The sequence below is a fragment of the Pagrus major genome, chromosome 9 (genome assembly GCF_040436345.1).
Source record: "Pagrus major chromosome 9, Pma_NU_1.0".
Lineage (NCBI taxonomy): Eukaryota > Metazoa > Chordata > Actinopteri > Spariformes > Sparidae > Pagrus > Pagrus major.
Window position 1 is genome coordinate 18213336 of NC_133223.1, and position 23960 is coordinate 18237295.

A 23960-nucleotide genomic window follows, 5' to 3' on the forward strand; every position below is an offset into this window, starting at 1 on the left:
TTTTCACCACTGTTTAGACATTTTGGATTGACCGTTCTACCACTAAAAGCACTGTGGCTATTCAACACAACAAATAGCATAGTTATGGTTGGAAAATGACAGGGTTGAAACCACAGCCTTGTCAAGTGACAAAACCATGCATCATCTCAAATTCCTCTTGCACCTTGTTTTGATTATATTGCTGTATATTCAAGGAGGAAGCATCTCAAGAAATTCCTTATGTTTCACATGCTTTTAAAAGGAGAAATAAGACATGTAAGCAGAGATGTTCAGGTGATGAGTCAGACCTCCTTGTCTCAACTTGAGTCTCACCCTCACAGCACTGAGCTGTGGGATTTGACAAACACTTTGGGCCTCCTTAAACCAAACAGGATTCCTGTGAACCTGAACCTTAAGTGAAGCCGGTCTCGCTATCGAGGCAGAGCTCTAATGTTTTCCCCGCTGAGTATAAGGAGGATGAGATCCTCAGTCATACCACCCTACTCTTCCTATTAAGATCAAAATCTCCTCTCAGGCCCTCGGGTGTCAACAAAGGGAGATGCAGTAAATGATATGCAAATTGAAAAGAAAAAAAAAAAAGCTCCACAAATCAACTCGCCAGCCCTGCATTTCCGACACTTCACATCTTAAAAGAAAATTCCTGTATTTAGGGTGAAATTCAAAGTGAGGTCTAGCTCTGCCTCTGTGGGGCTATGTGTGGTGATTCCAGCACTCAGACAGCACAAAGCCCCTCTAACTACCGGCAGCTCGCTGTGGGAGAACTCGTAGGGAGAGTTCGGGCTTTCAGAGGGATTTGTCTCTGGATCTGTCTTAGACAATAGACATAACACGTAAAATAGGTAGATGTTTCCAAGTCAGGTTAACACCGCCGAGTTAAGAAACAGGCTGCCTGCTTCATGAGGAGCTCTATGGAGCAATTACAAATTCAACTGGGCCAGAATTTAAGATCAGGATATGTAGATGGACCTTAACTTATATACTGTATAACCTTATTTAAGCTTTTGGTTATGACATATTTTTAAACAAATGCAAATAAATAAATAAATAAATAATTGAAATGTTAGTGTATGGTGACTTATATGAATATCACGTCTATAAGCATATGTGTGTGAGACATACACAGACATACAGACTGTAGGTAGTGTTACATATTCTGTCATAAATCAGGTTTATGTATGCTGCCCGACTCTGAGGCTGCCCCTGGATTGGATGAGGCCCTCAATAGTCGTGCTTTAGAGTAAATTTGGGGCAGTGCTCAGATAATAGTCAACTGACAGAAAATAATCAATGACTATTTCAATTTTAAGAATTTGGTATTGTCGTGATGTATTTAGATGGATAAACAAACAAACATCTGCTGGTTAAAGCTTCAAATATCCAAGGATTCTTCTGCGTCTCTTACATTTATATCATTATATTTGTTATTTTTAGTAGATACACAGAATAGAGCTTAAACATCTGACAAAACATTAAAACAACGGATGAGGGCTGGGTCACATTGTCTTAAAATATTATTGTGATATTTTTAGGCTGTATCGTGATGCACGATACACATCTCGATATTTTGAAATCTCTTCAGAAGCTCTTTATCAATACTCGGACTGGTTGACACAATGAAACATCAAGATATTTTTGAACAAATATCTCAATATTGTGACAATATTGTAGGGATGACTTTTTGTACATTAACACAATGAGATTTGGATGAATACTCATCAGTAGTGTGAATATAATGACTAAGTGTTACTGTAATGCAGCCAACCAAGTCATATAACGACATAACGATACCCAAAATCTAAGACGATGTACAGTCTCATATCGTGATAACAATGTAATACGAAGTATTGCCCAGCACTAATATGAATGGACGCTCAGCATTAAGCTGTTTGTCTTTTGATAACGACACCTCTCCTCCCTGTGCACCACATGATGATGTATTCTTTATGTTACGTGTAATGTCATTAATTCATTGATTGCGGCAACATCTGGGCCATTTCACAGCAGTTTGCACGCTGAAAAATAATTTCTTATGTAGTGCAGGATTTAAAATGACAAACACCTTAATATCATCACACATTGTGACACATTGAGAGGCACAGTAGCAGCAATTGCTGGGCAGTACATACACTAGGAAGACGTCTAGAGCCCCTCTTCCTGCTAAATGTTACATTCTACCTATAATCAAGCATTGTGGTGGTAAAAACTGTGAAAAGATGTGGTGGCTTACGTCACAAAAATATACGTTGCTTATAGAAAGCAACTGTTATAATATCTCTGATGAGTAGGTCGTTCCTGAACATACTGTCCGACCACTGCGCAGGTCGCTTATTCTGCACTGCTGCTACTTGCTCCACATACCGCAGCACATCCAACACTGAGGCTACTCTTTGGAGTGTCTGTCTGCATGTCTGGTGCGTCTGTCTTACCGGTTGACATGGTTGTAAGGCTCAGCTCTGACTGACGAGAGGGCCCACTAGAAAGGGTGGGAGGGGGGGGCAGTCGCGTACTCTTCCTCGGGGATTGACTCCACAGTTGACAGTAATTTGTAGTACTCATCTTCTCCATCCAGCACTTTGATTTGACTGAGAGGGGGAAAGAAAAAGTAACTGGGATACAGAAGTCTTGATGTAGAATAAAAACAATATTTGCAGACGCAGCGATGAGGCGTTTTCTTAAGCACACAGATCTGAATCAGGACGTCATTTATAGTCCAAATACAAGTCAGACCTTCAACAATTAAAATCAGCATGCTGACAAAGCCATAATATGTAACACCCCCCTCTCTAATGACGCAGAGCGACCGCTCATAAAAAGCCTGTTATTTTCGGCTCTCCATTTACATTATAAGAAAACAACTCCATTTCTGGATTCTCCTATTCCACAAAGGGCCTGCTCTGTTTAGAGTTGCTGTAAGTAGGAAAGCAGTTATTTACCCAAGTTTTCTCGGCTTCCTCTTGCTCCCCTGGTAATCCAGAGTTCTCTGAGGAAAGGGCCAAGAGCACACAGTCAAAAGATGAGCAGAGAGTCATTAATTTTTAATTCAAAGTGATTTTGTGTTGAATGCGAGCAGATGCTGATAATATCAGAAGTCACAGCATAATTTTTTCTGATCAAAGGGCTCAAGTGAGTCTGATGAAGCATGCATCTTGCTCAGCTTTGATAAACCACATCAATTATTCACCGTGAAGGCAGACATCCTGACATGAAAGCAACAGATAAAGAGCATAAGCACATGTTCAAGACAAGAGGCAGAGAAGCGTGGGGGTGGGGCTCCAGGGTCTGGCACAGGTAGGTTTAATTGTATTATCATGTGGAACCAAAGTCAGACAAAGGCCTTTATCGGCACTTTGAACTCACATTTAGCTGGTTGTAGTACAGACTGTCTTCGGGGCTGTTGAGCAGCTTGGGCTGCTGGCCCCGCCGGCGAGGAGTTCTCTGCTGCAGCTTCATCACTGGACCTGCAACAGAGGAAAAACGAGGGCAGTGATCCAACCGAGCAAAACAACAACAACAAGCACACCAGCACGACATCGGCGGTGATGACAGCAGCCGCAAACAGATTCTGCCCTCCACTTTGTAAATCTGCACCCTCGTGTGACAAAGAGGCAGAAACATTTTAAATGTACTTCGGTTTAGGTTAAAGATTATGTAATTTAATCGATGAGCTGACTCAATATCAGCTTAACATTGCAAGAATACACACACATGAACCACGTCTAATTATATCTCTGCTCACAGGTGCAGCAGACTGCAGTTCAATTTACTAAATAGCTGCAGTGGAAGAGGCAGAGGTGGGACTGTGGCGTGTGGTAGTGGATACACTTTCACTTTCCCGTGACCACATAAAGAGGGAAGTGATTCTTGAGTGTGTTTACACTGAGGCTCAGATCAAGTGAAAACTGATGCAGTGCCAGTTACAATGTAGGCATGACAGCTGTGACCGTCTCGACAAATCATGTACCTCGTTTAAGCGTGTTTCAAAGACAGAAAACAACCACCTACTGAGATGAATAAAAAGAAAGTCGCTACTATCGTTTGCTAACAGTCCTGATAAAAAATAACACTGTGATGACACTTTGATGACGCTAAGAAAGTGGTAAAAATCATATTCATTACATGGATCTGTATTTTAATATTACTTAATAACAGGTTAGACAGTTTTAATACATTTAGTTTGGGAAGAGAAAAAGTATTTTGTTTTAATGCATCAAACATTTGTGTCAGTGAGGAGTTAAACATTATCTTGTGTCTTTATTGAGAACGGGTGTAGGGAGTTGTTTAGAGTCTTTTTTGAATCTTTCACCAAGTGCTGTTTTTCTGCTGAAGAAGGTTTTCTGGAGTACATGAGGAACAGAAGAGCTCAGAATAAGTCTTACACAATATTTTTGGTTTGGGACAATAGCATTAGTGCTGAGTGATAAATAGTATTTTCACCGTCATTGTGATACAAACATGTGTAGTACAGATGTTGCAAAAGACTGCCTGAAATTGGAGGAATTACAAAAATCATTTTATTTACAAGTGCCATGCATTCACACTCAGCATGAGCAAAAGTTGAAGCCCCAGCAAGCCATCATCTCCCCTCACATTAAGTGGCGTCTATTTGGTGGCGGCTGCGAGGTTAGCTACAGTAGCATGATGTCTGAGGGAGGAGAGAAGAGCTATAATGGGCACTTCAGTATTGTTTTTTTATCATACCGCTATCACAGTATTGATCAATGTTATCGTACATCGCAGAATATCCTCATATTGAGCGGGCCTAAATAAGATCAGGGTCAAGTAGCAGGCTCTTAACATATTGCAGCTGAAATAAGCCAATATGTTAAAGTAGATCCACTGCAGAGATATAATGTAAAAGAATCCAAAAAACAACAACAGTAAGATATTTTGGGAAATACGTTTATTCAGAGTTATATGAGAAGATCGATAGCAATCTCATATCTGTAATTTACATACAGCCAGCAGCCAGTTAGCTTAGCAATTAAGACTGGAGACAGGGTTAAAAGCTTAAAAATAATAGAAAAATCAGCGTATCAGCACCTACAAAGCCTGTAAATTATGAACATGTGGTTCAACCCCCATAAAACCACTTGACATTTTTACACTTCAGTTTTTGTAGTGATTAAACAAATGAGGTTTAAAATATCAGTGTGAGCTAGTGAGCTTTAGAGAGCTGCCTTTGTTACCTTTGGCCAAAACCAGGCTGTTTTACTCCGTTTCCAGTCTTTATGCTAAGCTAAGCTAACTGACTGCCGGTTGTAGGTTCGTATCAATCTTTTCATCTAACTGCTGGCAAGACAGCAAATAAGAGTCATTCCCAAAATGTCTGAGTGTTCCTTTAAAGGACCAGTTCACCTAAATCAAAATCTATATTTTTCACATTTCCTGTCTCGTCATACAGTAGTTTTGTAATTAATTGGTGAGATTTGACAATTAACTCCTAGCGCTGGTTCTTGAATTTGTTCCACTCAATATTATTTGAACCTTGCCCTGCCTAGCTAACTAGCCCAGCCTGGATTTGTTAACGGAGAAAGTTGCACAATCCAAAACGATATGAACCACCCACTAGGTTTGCATTTCAGGTCAAGAAAAACCTGCTATTTTTTTCTTGGTTCCAGCTGGGAACATATTTTTCAGGTTACAAACCAATTTATTTTTGGTTGAAATGCTCCAAATGGTTCCAAATTAGTTTTGCGAACTGGAACAGAACCGGTTAAATTTTGATTGAAAAAGGGTATGTAACTGATAATGTTGTTGCTAACCCAGTACAATGGAAGAATATAACATTTAATCTATGGTGATTTGGATTAATTGACCCTTTAAAATCCGACAATGACTCAGCAGATCTACGAGTCTAGATGTAGATGTTAACTCTCCTACTTCCTACTGAAATCACTGACACAAATGTGAGCCGTGGCTAATCTGTAAAACAGAAAAAGAAGTAATTTACACATTCAGATTCCCAGAGAATTATGCATTGCACCACAGAAAGTGAAATGTTATTGATGACTTACTAAAGATAATGACTTATTATTCAAACAAAAGACAATCATGACGGCTTTTTTACATTCTTCTACTAGAGCACAGGCTGGGTTTCAAAATTTATAGGTTACAAAAGTGTGTTTTAAAGCCAAGACACCTTTACAAGGAGGCATCTATATTTAATGTCAGATAACGTTTCATCTTCTTTGCCTACGTTTTTGGGTGAGACAGGACATTTCTTCATCATCTCTTGCTACCTCGGCTGCTCTACCTTGACTAAAGCTGCATTTGCTTTTTCCATCTTAACACTACTTTGTACTCACTTTGAACAGACCTCATCACATCTCAATCCTATACATCAAAGAGCAAGCTCCCCCCGCCAACTCTCACCCACCCCCCCCCCCCATCTTTCCTCGGCTTTCTTGATGTTATTCAAACCAGCACAGGTTTACTAAAGTCACACTTTGTAAATGCCCAGAAAGTTCCTCTCAGGTCTGAGATATTAGTGAACTTTTACCGTGAATCTTATCTATCCATGCCTCAGAGGTGTTAATACTGTGTCAATCCTTGTCACCCCAGAATATGTGCGGATATTTGGATAGATCTCATGCACTGAGGAAAATAGCTGAGAAAAAAAATAGCTGTGTGTACTTCTTCTAATCAAGTAGCTCAATTTGGCGGCATCAAAAGCTCTTAGGTTTAAATATTAATATTGTGATTGAATTGTACAACGTTGCTGCTTAGAGCTACTGCATCTTCCTGGCATGTTGTAGTGAAAAGAAAATAAACCAGCACAAAGAAAATGTTTGCACCTTACTGTTTAGTTAAACAATGTCTGTATGTAGGACATTGTTCTGCTAATGATGCAGAAATGGATCTGATAAACAAATGTTTTATTCCCCTGAAATTGCATCAAAGAACTCAATCACAAATAATAAATCCTCACGTCCTTGAACGAAGTCTCAAAATGCAATCATATTGTAAAACAGACTGCGTTGACTTTATTTCTGTCTTTTGTTTATCTAAAAATATTTTAAAAAATAAAAAATAGCAACTCAACAAATCCACAAAAAACTACGCACTGACTCATAACTGCGTGATTATAATCACTTTATTGGTTCTCTGACTTTGCTTCTAGCGCTATTATCAGATTCATAATTTTGAATCATTCAATACTGGTTTATGGCAAAATACTTGCAAGCATGCTAACACGCTCAACAAAGATGGTGAGCATGGTAAACATTATACCTGCGAAAAATCAGAATGTTAGCCTGTTAGCATTTAGCTCAAAAAAAAAAATTTGCTCCAACGTCACAGAGACTGTCAACTCTGAGTCTTGTTTTTATGGTCAAGATTACTTAAACTGACTTTTCTCTGACTGGCCAGTGCCCGTGAACAAAGCTTGTGTTTCGGCTTCCAAAAATGATTACTTACTTACTCTTAAACGATTCCTACGTCTCCGTAGGAACCAGATTAAATAATACCGTTTCTCTTTCTCTAATGTACACAGGATGAATCTGGGATTGTGGTTGGTACAATCGGCTGTTGTTTAATAAAATGTAGACCACATATAAAGGCCTGTATTTTAGATTGTAGAAAATAATTGCATTTTAAATCACACTTGCAAAATTTGGTTGAGGTCTCAATTAGATATTTTCCTCATACTGCTCAGCTGCAGACCTGAAGCCCAAACCAGGACACACGGGGGTTTCAGCATCACCATTTATCCATTCTGACCTGCAGCGATTAGAGCGTGTAGCAGATCAGAGGATGGGTCAGGCCTCCCATCTCTGTGCCTCTGTTTGGGAAATCACTGCCATTTGATCCAGGCCAGCCCCAGAGGAATGCTGCTCCTGCAGATATATTACAGGCGAGGAGGGCTGCCAAACTGGCTTCTGGCATGGGAGAGTGCGGTTTGGACATGGGCAGGCAGAGCTGGGAAGGGGTCAGACAGTGGCTCACACCGGGGGTTTGCTAAATGATCGTGGGTAATGTGTGCTGTTTGGGGTGGGGAGGAATAATGGTCGACTGGGAATACAGAGGCAGCGCGGTTCATACAATATTGATTTCTCCGTATCAAAAGAAAGCCAAGCAGAGTTTGCTCGTCTTGGTGAGAAGACTTACATATTGTACATGTTTGCTTCTTGAGATAAAAAGGGCTGCAATTCTTTTTGAGATAGGTGTTTCTTTCATTTTCAAAGAGCAGCAGATGACTCGTATTACATCTCTAAATACCACTTTGAAATCCCTGGAAAATCAGAATGCTTCTCAGAAACAACATAAAAGAGCTGCTAAAAGGGATTTTTAGTGGAATAAATTAGAGATGTATCGATTTACTTCCAAAATCACGTGCTGCAATCACCTGACTTCTCCCAGACCACAGAGAACCACTTGGGCTTTGTTTATTCAGATGGAGGGAGCAGAGGCACCAAAAGGCATGGATTATAAGGAAAAATCATCAGCAGGGGCCTTTGATGTCTAAATGAGGCATGTGCAACCCAGACCCCTCTCTTTACCTCACAACCGCCTCCTCTCACACACACACACATGCACGGTACATAAACCCAGACACATGCATACAAACTAACGCAGGCATTATCCCTCAAACAAAGACTCCAAACAGATATCTGAAGAGGATTTCCAGAACTTCTCCTCTGAGATTTATTACCACTCTCGTCATTTTGGACATCATACTTAAATAGCAACACTCATGTGCTTTAGATTATAAGACAAACTGTTCAAGTCCTGCAGATAATGTTGAGAAAGAGTAGTTCCTGCATCTGTTTTCACTAATGCAAGCAGAGGATGTTGTTACTTACAACCAATTTTTCACACTGAAATCAATCATTTCCCCTGACAGCAGATTTGGAACTTTGACTCCAAAAGAAATGTTTGTGTGGAGGGAAGAAAAAAAGTGTCTGAACTTTGTGGAAGTCAATCATTTGTCAGAGACATAATACATTTAAGTTAAAACTGTGACCTAGCAGGATGAGTAAAAAGTAAGAAGTGAGGAGGGAGACGTGAATGACAGAAAACCAGGCCAAAAATAGATAAAATATGCAAATCGATGGCATTAATCCTTTTCTCTGCTGATCAGTGGGATTCCTAACAATTTTATTAAATAATAATGCTTTACTTATCTATATAAAACTGCATTTTGTCAACAACAATGACAAACTAAAGAGAAAAAAACTTTGTTCAACTACATCAAATAAGTCAATCCTCATGTGAAATTACAGAGAACTTGGAGCATCATTTTTCCACCTTGATTTTACGTCTGAGGAGATTATTCTGTTGGAATTGTGATGATGAGTAGTTTGGAAGTACATCCTGTTAACTACTCCCACTGACATTAAGAGGATTACGTAGGTAGCGTCAGACAGAGGCAACTCCTTCCGTTAAGTTGAGTCTTTCCTATCCCTTCCAAATCTCTGCTGCCGCTACGTCGAGCCTGTAATTTGCCTAAAACTGAAGGCATCCGGTTGAGACGCTGCGATATGTGGAGACAGACAGATCAATCAAAAAGGCTGAGAGACAGCGAGAGGGTGGGAGCGTATTTGTCTAGAGAACACGGAGAGGGTGGATCATTTGTCTGGCAGATGCATGTTGATATGGTGATGCTGCTGCTGCTTTGCTGGTGGTGGTGGTGGTGGTGGTGGTGGGTTGTGTGGAGCAGCACCTGGTGGCTGCAAACCTTGTGGGAGGACATGTGGGAAGACGCTTAAGTGCTGAGGGAGGGAACGAGAAGAGAGGAAAGTGAGATGTACTGGTGAGTGTGGGTTTGACCTCAGCGTGGCTAAAAAAACAACGTGCACATTTCCAACGAGCTCTCCCAGCTGCAGCTATAAAGCGCTCAGAGAGCTCAGGGCGACAAACAAAATCAATTCTTATTGACTTTACCCTGTTATGCACTGAGGGGATGTAACTATAACCAATAAGTCAACATGAACTCAAACTATTCTTCACAACCTTTTCATTTTTCTCTTCTCTCATCCCTTCAAACGACCAGGTTAACTATCTTGCGAGGCGCAGAGGTAATTGGTCTCTGTGTTGTGGCTCCATTTTATCACTGTCTCTCTCTTGACATGTATGTTTACCACAACTATAATCTTCAAAAAGCCTGTTAACATAAGTAGCTCAGCTTTCATAAACCATAAAGTCAGCTCTGACTGATCCTCAGCACCATCCTGTTTACCACGCTGAGGAGCATAAGCAGCACTCTGATCATATCTGCTGCTTGCTAGCAAAGGCTTTCTTTCTGCGAGCGCCTCTTTGACTCATTTCCAAACATGTTGTATTAATATTCAGGCTCGGGAGACAGGTGATGAGAGGTGGCATCGTCTTGAGCGTGCAGCTCAAGTACGCGCCGCGTGTGTAACTTTTTCACTGACAAAAACATGAGAAGTCAAAGGTTTGTGCTGCAGACAGCGCCTGGAGTACAAAGTGCTTTAATGCTCTCTTTCCACCATAAAATGCAACACTGCGGGTATTTTGCTAAAGAGTGAGAAAAGCTGCATAGCCTAGTGTCAGATATAGAGTGAAACAGACATCTATCCAAATCATCTCACTGCCTGGCCTGCTTTGTTTCACACATGAAAGAAAAAGCTGTGCTGAGGACGTCACTTGCAACGCTAGGCTTTGTAAATCACTTAGAAAAGACCCAACGTCGGTCAAACACATTGAGAGGTTCCAGGTCATGCCCCGGTGTTTTGGCATTAATGGGAGCAGGGTGTGGAGTGTGTGCGAGTGTCTGGAGGGGTGGGGTAATTCGATTTCCATGGCTAATTTTCTGTTTTTCTCCACTGGTGTCCTGAAACACTCCAGGTCGAGTTCCAGCCCGAGTGAGTCGACGCGATCACCAGAGGCGACAGCAGGATGAGACACAGGAAGGAGCCTGGTCTCCAAACATCTGGCAGGGCAAGGCTTCCATGACTCGCTCAACCTCGGGATGAAAAAAAAGGGCTCTCAGATCTGCGGGGATCAAAGTGTGCCCTGGGTGCCTGAGCCACCGTGGCCTCCCTCAACATATTCAAATGGGGTTTCCTGAAAGAAGCCGGAGCCACAAGCAGACCTTGGAACATAAACGAGGCAGGAGAAGGGGCGATGATGAATACCTGAAAATCTGTGTGCTCTCTGCAAAAAATAAGTAAAGAGCTCGTAAAGCCCATGGCGGAAGAGGAAGAGGACTTTTCTTTATTTTGTCAGGATATTTTAATAGAATATAAGTGAACTCAGATATGAAACGTTAGCTCAAGGCAAATTTAGTCAGTGTAGAGACTCTTCAATTTACCTAATACTATAAAGTAGTAGTGAAAGAGAGAGTCTGACAAACTGCAATAAATGATTCTAATGACATTTACTATAAAAGAATAGGTTGCATTAAGTCAGTGGTTCCCAACCTTAGGGTGGAGAGCCCCAAAGGGTCGCAAACAATCTCCCTCTTTAAGTAAGTTTCTGCTTTCTCTTGAGTTGTTGAAGTTTTATGTTGTTAAGAAAAGTGAAACAATTTGCTATAGTGCATTAAAACTACTGCAACTAAAACTTCAAATTTTTAGTGGGAAATCAAATATTTTTAGAAGATACAGCATCAACATTATTTCTTCTTATAATCCACAGACACTAATTTCTGGAAAATTATTGTAAATCCAAAATTGATTTCTATTGGAAACGGGTTTAAATTCTCCTTAAGTCGAGACTGAAAGCACGTTAAGATGGAGATTTTTACTAGTTATGCTCTAAAGGATAAAAGAGAAAAACTGTAAGTTCATCTTCTAACTTTTTTCTTTCATATTTTTGCTTTTTTCTTTGTAAAAACCAGACACTTTGACGTCTTTGTGCGTTAAAAAAATCGTTCAAATCAAACAATCGAGCAATTCATGCCATACTGAGGCCATAGCCTGGACATAGGGGTCACGAGAGAAAAAGGTTGGTGATCAGTGCATTAGGTAATACAGCACAAAATAGTGCATTGTGCTACATTTCATGGTTTCAAAGCTTTACTTCTAAGGTTATATAGCAAAGAAAACATCTATATACTGTATATTTAAACTGAAAGGGATGTTAAGTGCAAAGGAATGTGACATTTACATATGAAACAAAACATCCTACATCCTCATCTTGAGTTTCAAACTTAAAAAAACAAAACAAAAAAATCAAAAAAGATAATTCAGTTGTTATTTCAAAACTCTGTGTTAGAAAATGACTCTGGTGACGCAGGACAAAACCTTTGAGCAAAATGCCCTCATACTGGCTTTAGCAGCACAGTTTCCCTCCATAATCACTCTGACATTATAAATTCATCAAACACTGCCTCCCTTCAGCAGCAGTGATGCCTGGGAGCGGGGGTCACCTGTACGCAGCATTACCGAATTAGCCGCTATCTAACCCAGACCTGCTGTGGCGTGCTGACACTAATCCCGGGCCCGCTAGAGAGCCCTGTCTGTGTTACATTATCATGTCTAATCCCCGTAATCTCTCAGCCGCGCTGCTAAATGCTATTTCACCTCCGTCTCTTACCTCATACCCCTCTAATAACATTAATGAAGGGCCGGGCACCCATTACCCAGGCTACCCCAGTGGTGACGGCCATAATCGGAGGCCCCCTGCGCAGCCACCCACTCAGCCTTCCAGGCAGCAGGAATTAATGTAATTCATCGCCTGGGGCAAAAAGCAAACCAAACATATGTTCAACAAATCAGGGGTTTGTGTATTTTCTTGTCACCGTTACTGTGCAGGTCTATTAGAGTCATTGATGAGATCCTTAGTGAAGGGCTCGCCGTGCGGGAGAATGAGCGCTTTGAAGTGCTCGTGCCACTTCGAAAGCCCCCCCGCTTGCCATGAGACGTTTATGATGAGCTGACCTGGGTTATTAAAATACCGCAGAAATGATCACCCATAATGCTTCTCTCTTTTTGCTGTCAACAGAGAATGGCAGCAGAGGATTGGCTGGGATGAAAGGTTGAAAGGGGCCCCGTATTAAAAATGGCACTTTATCCATTAAAGCGGGATTTCTGCTGTCTCTTTGTGTAATTACCTGCACCCGCCAGCTCTGTGCTTGGGCTTACCTTGTTTACACTGCATGTCTCGCAGCCTAGCTGTCTCCCTGCAAGGCTTCGTTACACTGTCTTCTGCTCTGCCTTTGTCTCTCTTGATGTCTTTCACTTGTCTGTCGAGGCTGTCGAGGCCAACCTTGAAAGAGGAGGCGTAAAAAACACACCCAGAAGAGAAGAGCAATGTCAATGAAAGCAGTGGATAAAAAGACACAAGTTGAAACAAGCCCTATAATGTGTTTTTTTTTTTTTTTTTTTCAATTTAGTCATGTAGACGCTGTATTCATTTATTTACAATTTACAATTTGGCACTCATATAACTCAAACCCATTAATGTGCTTTGCAATGTTAATCAAATGCTAATGCAATTGCATATCCCCCTTTACTAGCCCTACCTCCTAGCAAACAGCACCACACTGACTTAATTGTGAGGGTAAAAAACAGCTCATACAGACTTCCTCTCATATTTAATTTTATCTTTGAATAAAAGAGCTATAGGAAAGTATTAATCTGCTTAACATTTCTAAGTACATCCTCCAAAGGATTTTGCTTTTTTAATCTTACATATGCTCAGCAGAGTTACTGGCAAAAACTGTACATTTTCCTCATTTCATCCTTTCAACATCAAATGGTGAGCAGCAAAAATTGGATCAGACTTCAAAGACTGTGATGTGCTCCAAGTCACGGAGTGGCTCTTCTATTTCACATATTGAATCCGAGCAGGATATCAAAGTGCTACCAAAGAACCTCAGGTCTTTACTAAAAAAGGGGTCTAACATCTGTAGAAAGAGGAGCGCAAAGACAAATCACCTCGGGGAAGAGCGAGCATTTATTCTCAGCCGTGAATTTCCAGCCTTTTGATTCTCTCGTTCCCGTACCACCCTGTCTTCTCCGCTGAGATGGTGGTTGGAGCAAGAGAACTCTTTTGTCTCAAGGACTCAAAAAATTCCCAAAGAATAATCTGGGTTAAAGCTGCTTTGTAGAGGAGCAGCGTTTTTTTTACATACACGGCTAAAGTCAGGCGTAAGAAAATGCTCATTGATATTCTGTTACTTACGTTTCCTCTTTGTATGTGATCTGCATGTGCCTCTTTGCTCTTCGGGCTGTTAGACCTGTGAAAGGAAGAAGCATTTTTAACTGAAATGAACACATATTGTTTAGATTATTACATATTAATACAAAGATGAGGATGATTTGTCTTCTGGTTTATGATTATGCAATTTGCAGAGAGCGAGACAGAGACGTGTTGGTGTGTTCTGTTGCATTATTCAAAAAAAACAAAGAGAAAGACACAACATCTGCAAACACAATGCTGCATGCCAGTTGCAGTCATGCTTTGAATCTAGAAAAACAAAATCTCATCCAGTTTGGACTCGGTGATGCAACTGGAGGCTCTTGCTGTTTGGATGCAAACACAGAATTCATGCGTGGCGGAGAGAGGAGGGATATCAAAAGGGAAAAGAACAGCATGTAGGTGAGAACATAGATCTTACAGGAGGAAAATGGGCCAAATCATGTCAAAATAAATCTATATGGAGAGATTCCAACACTGATTAAACAGAATTGTTAAGTGGAGGTTTGAAGTTTTTCTCACCAAGGAATATGATTGTAAACACGGAGAGAAAAATCCCAGATGAGGCTGCGCTCGGTTCGAGTATACAACAAGCATAACATTTTCAGATGTGTAAATCTAGTATTTTTGGAGCTTGAGTCTGGAGACACACACAGCGTTGACCAAAAGTCACCCCAGATTTGAGATTTCATTGATACACACAAGTATTTGTTATTACCATGATTTTCTTGCGCTCCCTTTTAGAGCTACTGTACATACAAAAAAATCTCTCAACACCCCAAATCATCCAGGAATACTTCGCCTCTTAAACACATTTTAGCATGTCATTTGTAATAACTGATATGTGTGAGTTGTGGTGCGGAGGGAAGCTAAACGCGGCCCAAAAACCCGCCATCGACACCACGTGTGCTGCTGTTTGCTCGGTGGCTGCTCTCCTGCTTAGCACATACTTTCTTAATGACCGGCCTGCCCATATGCTGAATAAACACAAAGTCTTCGGCTCGTACATCTGGAGACCAGTGCAGCGCCCAACCCCATTTGTGGTCAGACAAGTGTGCTATCTTGGTGGAAAGATATTTATTACGTTTATAAAACTGAAAGAGGTGGTGCTCAGGGAGGAGCTTTCTCTTCTGCTTGAAACAACAAGTACATTACAGGGCAAGAGGAGGCTTAATGTGAGTGACAGGTATGCAAGACCTTTTGCTCAATCCGCCGTCTCTAATGCCGGTCTTATTTTAGGTCATATTTGAAGCCTATTGTTTGCTCTGTAAGAAGAAACAATAAAGAAAACACAGGAAAATTTCGCCTGATGAGAATAGACCCTGAAGGACAAGAGATGTCAAAGCTCACCCAGTACACCCCTCCTTGGTGGTCTTTCCTGCAGCCTCAGGGTGACATGTGTGCCTCTGGGGTCCATGGTCCCGACGCACCCGATGGCCCCTGTAAGCTGCAAGGGATATGAATGTCAGATGTGCTCTCACTTTACCCCTCTGATATAATTTAAACAACATAAACATAGTCCACTGAGGCAGTTATCGAAGGTAATCGAAGCAATTAACACAATTTACAACAACTTATTGAAGCACTCAAACAGTATTAAAAACATTGCATTTGCTTGGAGGAAGTGAAATGTGTTTAGCATCCGTCTGAGGAGTTTAGTGCAGCAGTGGGAAAACATCATGTGATTATTGAGACATACTGCGCTCAGATGGATGGTAAACGGAGCCCGCTGACTTGCTCCATCAACTGGCTTTGTGTTTTTCTTGTAAAATTATATGCGCAGGAAAAGAAAGCTCAAGTACATTGTTGAGCCGCGGTTCCTATTTAGCATGGTCTAATCTGATCGATGGTGAGCATGTCCCCCAGGCCCCGCTGAGATCTGAGAAGCCACCAGGCTCATACATTTGAAAGGCATCTGTTTATTTTCAGAATGCAAATGCAGCCCACCTCAAAGGCTATAAGCTGCGGAGAACACACAATGTGAATGTGCTGGAGTGCTCCGCCGGGGGGCTGAGGCCCCACTTATGTCAGGTTCAGGTTCTCCCCCCACCCTGAACCCCAGCGGCCACACACAAACACATCTCTCTAAAGAGAAAGACAGCGGCGACAGAGAGGCTTTCCTCACACCAAAAGCATGTTTACCCATTCTGCAGCATTATTTACAAGGGCTTTAATGGAGGACATTTACACAAGGTGTGCAGGCGACTGAGATGCTCCATGTGCCAGATGAGGGCAGCCCTTAGGAGAGCTGGGGGAAACAATGCCAAATCTCCTCCCCCTGCCCTCCTCTCTCCTGCCCCTTTTGGCACCCTCCCTTGTCCTCCAGTGAGAGGCTCCAAGGAGGGGGAGGAGGAGGGGGGGGGACCCGGGAAGGTTAATGTGCCCACTTTGATCTTCGTCAAGGCACACTGAGTAAGAATTAATTTACATTTCAGATGAAAAGGTTGACAGTATAAAAAGGCATCTTGTTTCTGGTATGTGAGAGCTGTGTAATAGGCCAGGAATTTGAGAGAGGAAGTCGTGAGGAAACAGAAGGGATAAGCCCCTCTCTTGCCTTTACTGGGAAAGAGATGAAAGGAAAAAAGGATCTCAGTATGCACTGTTCTTCTGAAACATGGGGACCAAATGCTGCCCAAACTTTCAAAAGCTTTTCTTTATGCATTATTAATTAATTATTACTGTTTCGTAGGCCACTCATTGAGATCAAAAAGGTGTTTCACAAAGATGTAAGGTTTTCAGGCCTTTATCCCTTTTTTGCTTTTGAGAATGGAAGAAAAAGTGGTGCGAATTTACACCAGACACAGGACAACATGAGAAATTCCAGATGTCTGCTCTTGAATATATGAAGAACTTGAGGAGAAAAATGCAAAAATGTCTTTACCTGACTGAATGCGGACAGCTGCCACTTCCCGCTCCTTTTTTATTTGCTTGAGGTTCTGCCGAGCAACGTAGCCCCTCCAGGCTGGAGAAAGAGATAGAGACAGTGTGTGTGTGTGTGTGGAAGAGATTGCTGACCTGCCTCTGTGAAACAAAATAGACTGCACATACTACACAAGATCCCACTTCAAAACACTGCTAAACCAGGTGGCAGAGGGATGGATCCCTTTGAACTCTCTGAGGTCTTATTGTCTGCTCTGAAGCATTGCTCTTAACCCTCGTGGGTCAAGCTGTGGTTATCAAACTCATCTCTTTTATGAAGACTCGCCGGCACATAATAGACTAGAGGTCATTAAGAAACCAACGGTCGAATTCACATCAAATTTGCACCTGTTTCATCGTTACCTGATAAAAGAATTCATCAGAATTTTCATGTTAATTTGTACTTTTTTAAAATTCAACTGAATAATTTCTTCTGTTTACTGTTTAATTGACACCGGCGTACCTGACTGGATGATGATGGCCCCGCGGCTTCTCTTCTCCCTCTCTTTTCGGTAACGTCGGGCACCCAGCCAGCCTTTAGTGTAAGCTTGCATTACAACCACCCGAGCTATCACCTCCCTCAGCAGCAGGTTCAGCTGCTCCACATGGTAGTACCTCAGAAAAACCTGCCAGGATGTTTATACCAGGTTAGATTATCACAGTTTAGATCTCTGTACTCCCATTTATACATGTTTCTGGTACATGTTATAATTATTAGAGGTAAAATGTTGAATACAAAAACAGATATCTTTATTGTTTAATATTTTCTGTGTAGTCGTGATGCTACCTTTGTTGTCCCCAGCACCCAGCCTTCCAGTTTGGCCCGCTGGAGGATGGCAACAGTGTTCTCTCTGCTGGTCTCAGGCATCTGGTGAGCCCGAAATGCAAGGTAGTAATATCTATGAGAGGAGGCAAAGGGAAAAACAATGAAAAATATGATCTGTTGATGTTATTTTTGCAGAGTCGAGTTGGAGCTGATGGTGAAATCAAGTGTTCAGATCAGAAAATGAAACCTTAAAAAAACTTCACCAAAGATGATATTTGAAAAGAAAACTTATCTGATGCACATTTTAGGATCACTTTCAAAAGCTTTGTTTTGCAACAGGAAGCTCATCCATAAAACAGACACACGTGTTTCCATCTTATTGTAAAGACAATATTTGAAGTGAACTTTTTGAAAAGTTGAAGAAAATGAAGAAGTGAATCAGGTGTGTCTCTGACAGCTGGAGCGAATAAACTCAGCTATGCAAAGCGTAGTTTTGTCAGAAGTTGACAGTATAGGCTGCATTACAGATGGCTGTAACAAACAGAGAAGAAGCTGTAGAGGTCACGAACTGGAAACAAACCAGTTGTTTTCCAGCTGCCGATAAACCTCAAAGAAGAAGAATAAGAAGGAATTGATGGAAGAGCTGCAAAGCAGTATTAATAATGGAGTATTGTTACTTAGATCACTGTCTTAAAACCTTTATAATTAAAACCAAAACTATCAGCATTGCTAGACACAAGGGCATGTGAAAAAAATAAAGATTTTTTTGAGAAATACACTTATTTGCTTTCTTGTTTGGCATTAGATGTGAAGATTGACATCATCCCCACGTCAGTTATACAGGGAATTTTGTAAAATGTCAAACTATTCCTTTACATTTTTCTCTACTACACCTTTTGTCTATTTTGGTGCTGATTTGGTGTAAACTGTGAAATTAAAGACTACAAGTGAATTATCTATAGTCAAGCTACAAGGATTCTCATCAAGTTCCTCATAATTGAAAACAAACATGAAGCTATTCTCAAGTAACTGACAACATTTTGAAGTATCTTAACTCAACAAGAGGAGAGTCTAGATCTTAACACTTTTATCACCACAACCACTGGAAGCATCACACAGCTGGAGAATCTCCTGCTCAGCCAGAGCAAAAAAACGAGCCTGACTGAGACATGAGTCTTCAACAGAGGCTCTTTGTTGGAGCCCTTTTGACTGGATCATCGTCTCTTATTTCAGTGGCCTCAGAAAATGCCCATCAGCCGGGGCCTATCGCTGTTCATCAGCTCCACTGCGTGTTTATCGCTCACATTGTCTGGATCCGTCCCCTGATCCTCTTGTTGTAGTTTACAAAATACCAGCATAGGACAAAGTGGCTCTAACTGTTTGCTCAGGGACATCAAGGCTCCAAAACGACTGGTTCATCTCTTGTGTTCTGGCGTTGGTCAAAAAGAAGAACAACAACAAGAAGAAAAACTTCTTTGAACTCCCCTCCCCGCCTCAGTCTACAGCCTTTCATTCTAATTCCTGTTGATACCTGTTATTTCTTTGATGGTAAATACAAAGCACTGCTTGGCAACATCAGACGAGCCTTTGATATGAGAGCACAAATTTAAATCAGTTTTCACTAAAGGTGCAGTTTAGCCGTTCGGGTCTGTCTGTATGACTTCTGCCTGGCTCAGGTGGGATGATATGGATTCAACAGTGAGGTTAAAATGTAGTTTGAAGTGGTGATACACCCTCTCATTCACACACACACACACACACACACACACTTCATGCACAGGTGGCTTAGAGAAAACAATAAAAATCCTCCAGCAGGTCTTCCAATAATCAAACACTCTTTAACCAGGACATGTGATGTGTGTCAATCATAGTTTTAGGTCACCAAAATTAAGCACAGTATTTTAAAGTTTTTCCCTAAAGCAGTGAGACTAACCAACCATCTAAAAAGCTTTTTTTTCCTGCTGGCCACAAGCCCAAGTTAATTAAATTTGATATCATCCTAAAGTCTCCATATTAGAGGTGGCTGGAATATTTTTCAAAGGAAAATTGATCAAACATAAGTTTCCCTGCATTTTCCCACACTCATCTTAGTCTGTGTGTTTTCGCCTCGCAGGGCTGCGGATGTGTAGCTATACGCTTTTTAAATATAGGGTTGGACATTAGCACTTATTAACAGTTATCATATCCTGTCCCACATTTTCAACAACAATAACAACATCCTTACGTAAAGCCGGCCTAATGATGGAGTCTTGTTTTAATTGTGGTCTAATGTAATACCGAGGGGACCTGGAGAATACATTTGAGCTTTTCCAGGTCATTGAATTTCAGAACAAACCCTTTATGAATAGCAAAAGGAAATCCATTAAAATGCATCACCCCTTATAATCACAGTTCCTCCCTGTTTGAATTGTGTCCACATTTTCCAAGCTGGAGTATCCACCCAGTTAAAAGAGCTGTAGGATTTAGTCTTGCACTATCACTAATGACTGCCAATTAGTCAGCCTCTTGCTCTGCTCGACTTGTACCCCTATCTAATTAAAGAACCCGTGTTTTTGTGTGATGCGGAGCACGGCTCGCTTGTTCTGCACTATCTCTGGGGCTGTGTCGACGCTCAGCATGTGTACGAGCTACAGAGTGTAGGTGCTGTCTGTCTTAACGCGGCTCTTACCTGTTGACAAACTCTTCAAACGTGATGCGGTGGGAGTAGCCTTGCCGGCGGATGTTCACCGTCTCCAAGATCCCTGTGTAGCGCAGCTGCACCATCACCCTCTCCTTGCAGAAGCGCAGCGCCTGCCTGTCATCATTGGGTTTGATGCAGCGCACAAAGTGTGGCTGACCCACCACCATCTTGGACAACAAGTCCATCAGAGAGTACTGCAGACACACAATTGGATTTAGATTCAATTAATAAACAGTTGGTGGGGACAAGAAGAAGGCAAGTTAAAATATAAATTCACTTTATCTGTTTCCAGTGGCTTCAGTTCAGTTATAATGATCTTAGCTTCAACTTCAAACATAAAACTTTTCCAAACATAGATGTTTTGATAAGAGTACAAGCTGAATAGTAATTGATAGTGTTAATCAGTCCCAACAGGACCTGGCAGCCTTTTTTCATTCTCATAAAACAGACATAAATAAATGAATGAGCAGAGGATTTAAAAAAAATAAATAAAAGCAACTGAATTGCAGAATTTTTTTTATTATTTTGGATTACCAGTTGCGTTAATGTCTAAAAATCAGGAGACAAGAAACAACTGTGATTGTTAAAAGCAACATTAATTAGTATTAATTTGTTTTTTTGGCCTTAGGAACAGCAGAAAATCATATAAACATATCATCACCATATCAAGTTCTTAAAGATTCAGCAGACATGGATTAACATGAACATTCATGTGGAGAAGACTTTATGGCCACCTGACAGAAATAAGTCCAATAATCACTCTGCTTTTAGCTCTGTTTTGGTCTCCATCAACTCCTGAGAGACAGATCTGTTCTTTTAGCTGCTAAACGTTGCCAACCGTATCTGTCTACCATTTAGTGCTAAGCAGGTAGCATCCAGTTGGTTCTTTACTGATTTTTTCGCAGAAAACTACTGCTGCTGGAAATTACGCTGACAAGTTTGCGGACGATAAACCAAAACAATGAACTGAAAGATGCTAAAACAGTCTGTAAAACTGAGGAGACCTATAGAAGTTATGATAATTCTATAATAATAATTCTGCTGGTTCATCACCTCGAGCTGAATTTTTCACATACCTTTAGTCATTTCATGTATTTTTCTTTGGTTAGTGCAGCTTTAAATAAGTTACAGATATGATGAAATTACTGTAAATTCAGATTAGCTGAGACAGGCCTTTATTTCTTCAACAATATTTGATCATATTATGGTTTCTGAGCTCCTGGTTGTTTTGTTTTGTTATGCCGTTACTGCCATTTGTTGTGAATACACACATCGTCAGTGTGTTTCACATTAAGAGTGGCTCAGAAAGAATAATCACCACTGCTACCTGGAATTATTTTTTACTGTGAAACATCTACGAAATGTGTTGCATTTCATTAAAAGAAAATTAACATTGAGAAAGCAAATTAGAATTATCAGGGAGTGAGAACAGTTAACAACAGACACTCAAAGCAAATGTGGTGAGTCTGGCGTTGTTTCACCAGTGGGATAAATAATGTAGAAATTGAGATCACACTGAATTTACCGTGCAAGTTATCATGGTAAAACCTTTCGATCAGAATATCTTTCTGTTGTTGTAATTGGTAATTGGTGTTTCTCTGTGGATTTTAGATGCCTTTTAACTGTTTCTGCTTTAATGTGCATTTCTGTTATCAGCTGTTACAGCAGCCTCAGTAGATTAAAGTTAATGAAATTTGTATGAACTCGTAACAAGATAGTTTACAACCTGGAAAAATGTAATGAAGATTATTACTGTACATGCTCTGCCAAACTTAAAAGTCGATCTCTGGATTTGAGGCATTTCCCTGTCATTTTAGAGGCAAGCAAGAATGTAATTCATCTTACAGAGTGGTTTACGTATTTAAATATATAAGAACATTACAAATTGTTTTATTAAAAATGAATCCAACTGAAATCCTTCTTAAATAGAGGCATTTTCCAAACAACGCCATCAAAAATGCTACTTCAAAAACACAGGAAGTGAAAATGAATGAAAACAAGGTGCTTCTTCCTTGTAATAAGTAAAAAAATGCTAAAGGAACAAGTGTCCAATATCTCATTGAAATGCTTCTTTCTAGCTGATTGTTTCTTATATTAATTGTAATTAGTTATTTGACTTTAGAGATTAGACACATGTACTTAGTAAGATTTTGAGTTCAGGCTAGTAATCTAACTATGATAGTTAGATTAACAGAGTTCTGAGTCCTTTTCAACTTATTTTAAGAGCTCAATAGTTACTTCCGAGTTAAAGGTGTATTGGTCTGTTTGTGTCAACATAATTATGATTTTGATTGAACAGAAGAGAACACAACATGATCTAACTGCGAGTTGCTGTCAGACAGTTAAGCAGCGTAAAAGATAAAACACCTACACGGAAATATGAGGCTACAGTCTGTCTCCTCATGCTGGTGGTCTCCTCAGGGTGACGCATCATCTCCATGGTGTCCACCTGAACACAGACATTCACAGTGAATAAGCTGTATTGATAAACAGGCCACACTCAGGCCAGGAGCATCGCTGCAAATGCAGCAGATTCAAATGTGATGCAGTTTATTTGCAACCTGACGTCCTCGGTGGGCTCTGTAGAGATAAAGGTATTATTACAGCAGGTCTCCTTCCTCTAAATGGGCCAGTTGGGAATACACAGCTGTGCTAACTGTGCCGTCTGTATAACATAGCACCATAAACACTTAAAACTAACAATCTAGAGAATAATTCTGCACTGCTGTGGGGCATGGGAAAATTGCACAGCATTCTGAGTAATGAGACTAGCCGTCACCAAGCAGACAGTCATTCCGACAACGACGGATTAACGAGGACACAATATAAGCTTTCTAATGGCCTTCGCAGTTCATGGCTTCATCAAAATTAATGATGCAATAGATATTTTATGGTAAGTCTATGAAGCAAAGTGAATATCTTAACACTTTATTTCATCCTCGTACAGAAAAAGAAAGGTATGTCAAACAATCTCTGAGTTACATGAAGGGAGGAATCAGATGCTTCGACACAAGTACAAAAGGTTATCTAGGACTCACTTCCACTTCTCTAACAAGCCTCACACTACTTTAATCTGGTCGTACTGGTAACTTTGTAAGTGTCAGTTTCTGTCAACTTTCCCCCAGCTCTGATTGAGAACATGACGGCATACATATTACATCAATGACACCGAGTTGTTACCAAGAAGCCCGTTCTTGTTTGAGAATAACTGAGTGGGTGCTTAGAGGAAGTTCAACAAAGTTCTTTCTTCCGCGGTTATTTTGGCCTGTGTTTGTGTCCCACATTAAGTATTTCTATAATCTAAATAGATACATCACAGAGCATTTGTTTACAGTAATGATGCAGAATTGTGGCAGTACGAGAAAATAGTTCAAAAGAAATGATTTACATTTTCCAAACTCAGACTGTGATTGATGTTAGATGAGTGAAGCTGCACACATTTCAAAGTTAGTGACGCAAAGCTGAAGTTTCACTTTGGATTACAATGAGAAT

The 23960-nt window shown here is 40.7% G+C and overlaps 1 protein-coding gene across 1 annotated transcript in view; it reads right to left on the reverse strand.

Annotated features, from left to right (window-relative positions):
* The window catches only part of myo3b (myosin IIIB), a 75284-nt gene that overhangs the window by 6387 nt on the left and 44937 nt on the right, over positions 1 to 23960 (reverse strand). The window contains exons 26-36 of the mRNA XM_073473784.1: positions 22840 to 22917; positions 20457 to 20662; positions 17810 to 17921; positions 17486 to 17648; positions 16985 to 17065; positions 15454 to 15550; positions 14089 to 14143; positions 13047 to 13170; positions 3358 to 3458; positions 2934 to 2980; positions 2427 to 2582 (exon numbers count right to left, since the gene is read on the reverse strand). Of these exons, the coding sequence (XP_073329885.1) occupies positions 2474 to 2582; positions 2934 to 2980; positions 3358 to 3458; positions 13047 to 13170; positions 14089 to 14143; positions 15454 to 15550; positions 16985 to 17065; positions 17486 to 17648; positions 17810 to 17921; positions 20457 to 20662; positions 22840 to 22917 (1173 nt within the window). The 3' untranslated portion in view covers positions 2427 to 2473. The remainder of the gene's footprint in view (positions 1 to 2426; positions 2583 to 2933; positions 2981 to 3357; positions 3459 to 13046; positions 13171 to 14088; positions 14144 to 15453; positions 15551 to 16984; positions 17066 to 17485; positions 17649 to 17809; positions 17922 to 20456; positions 20663 to 22839; positions 22918 to 23960) is intronic.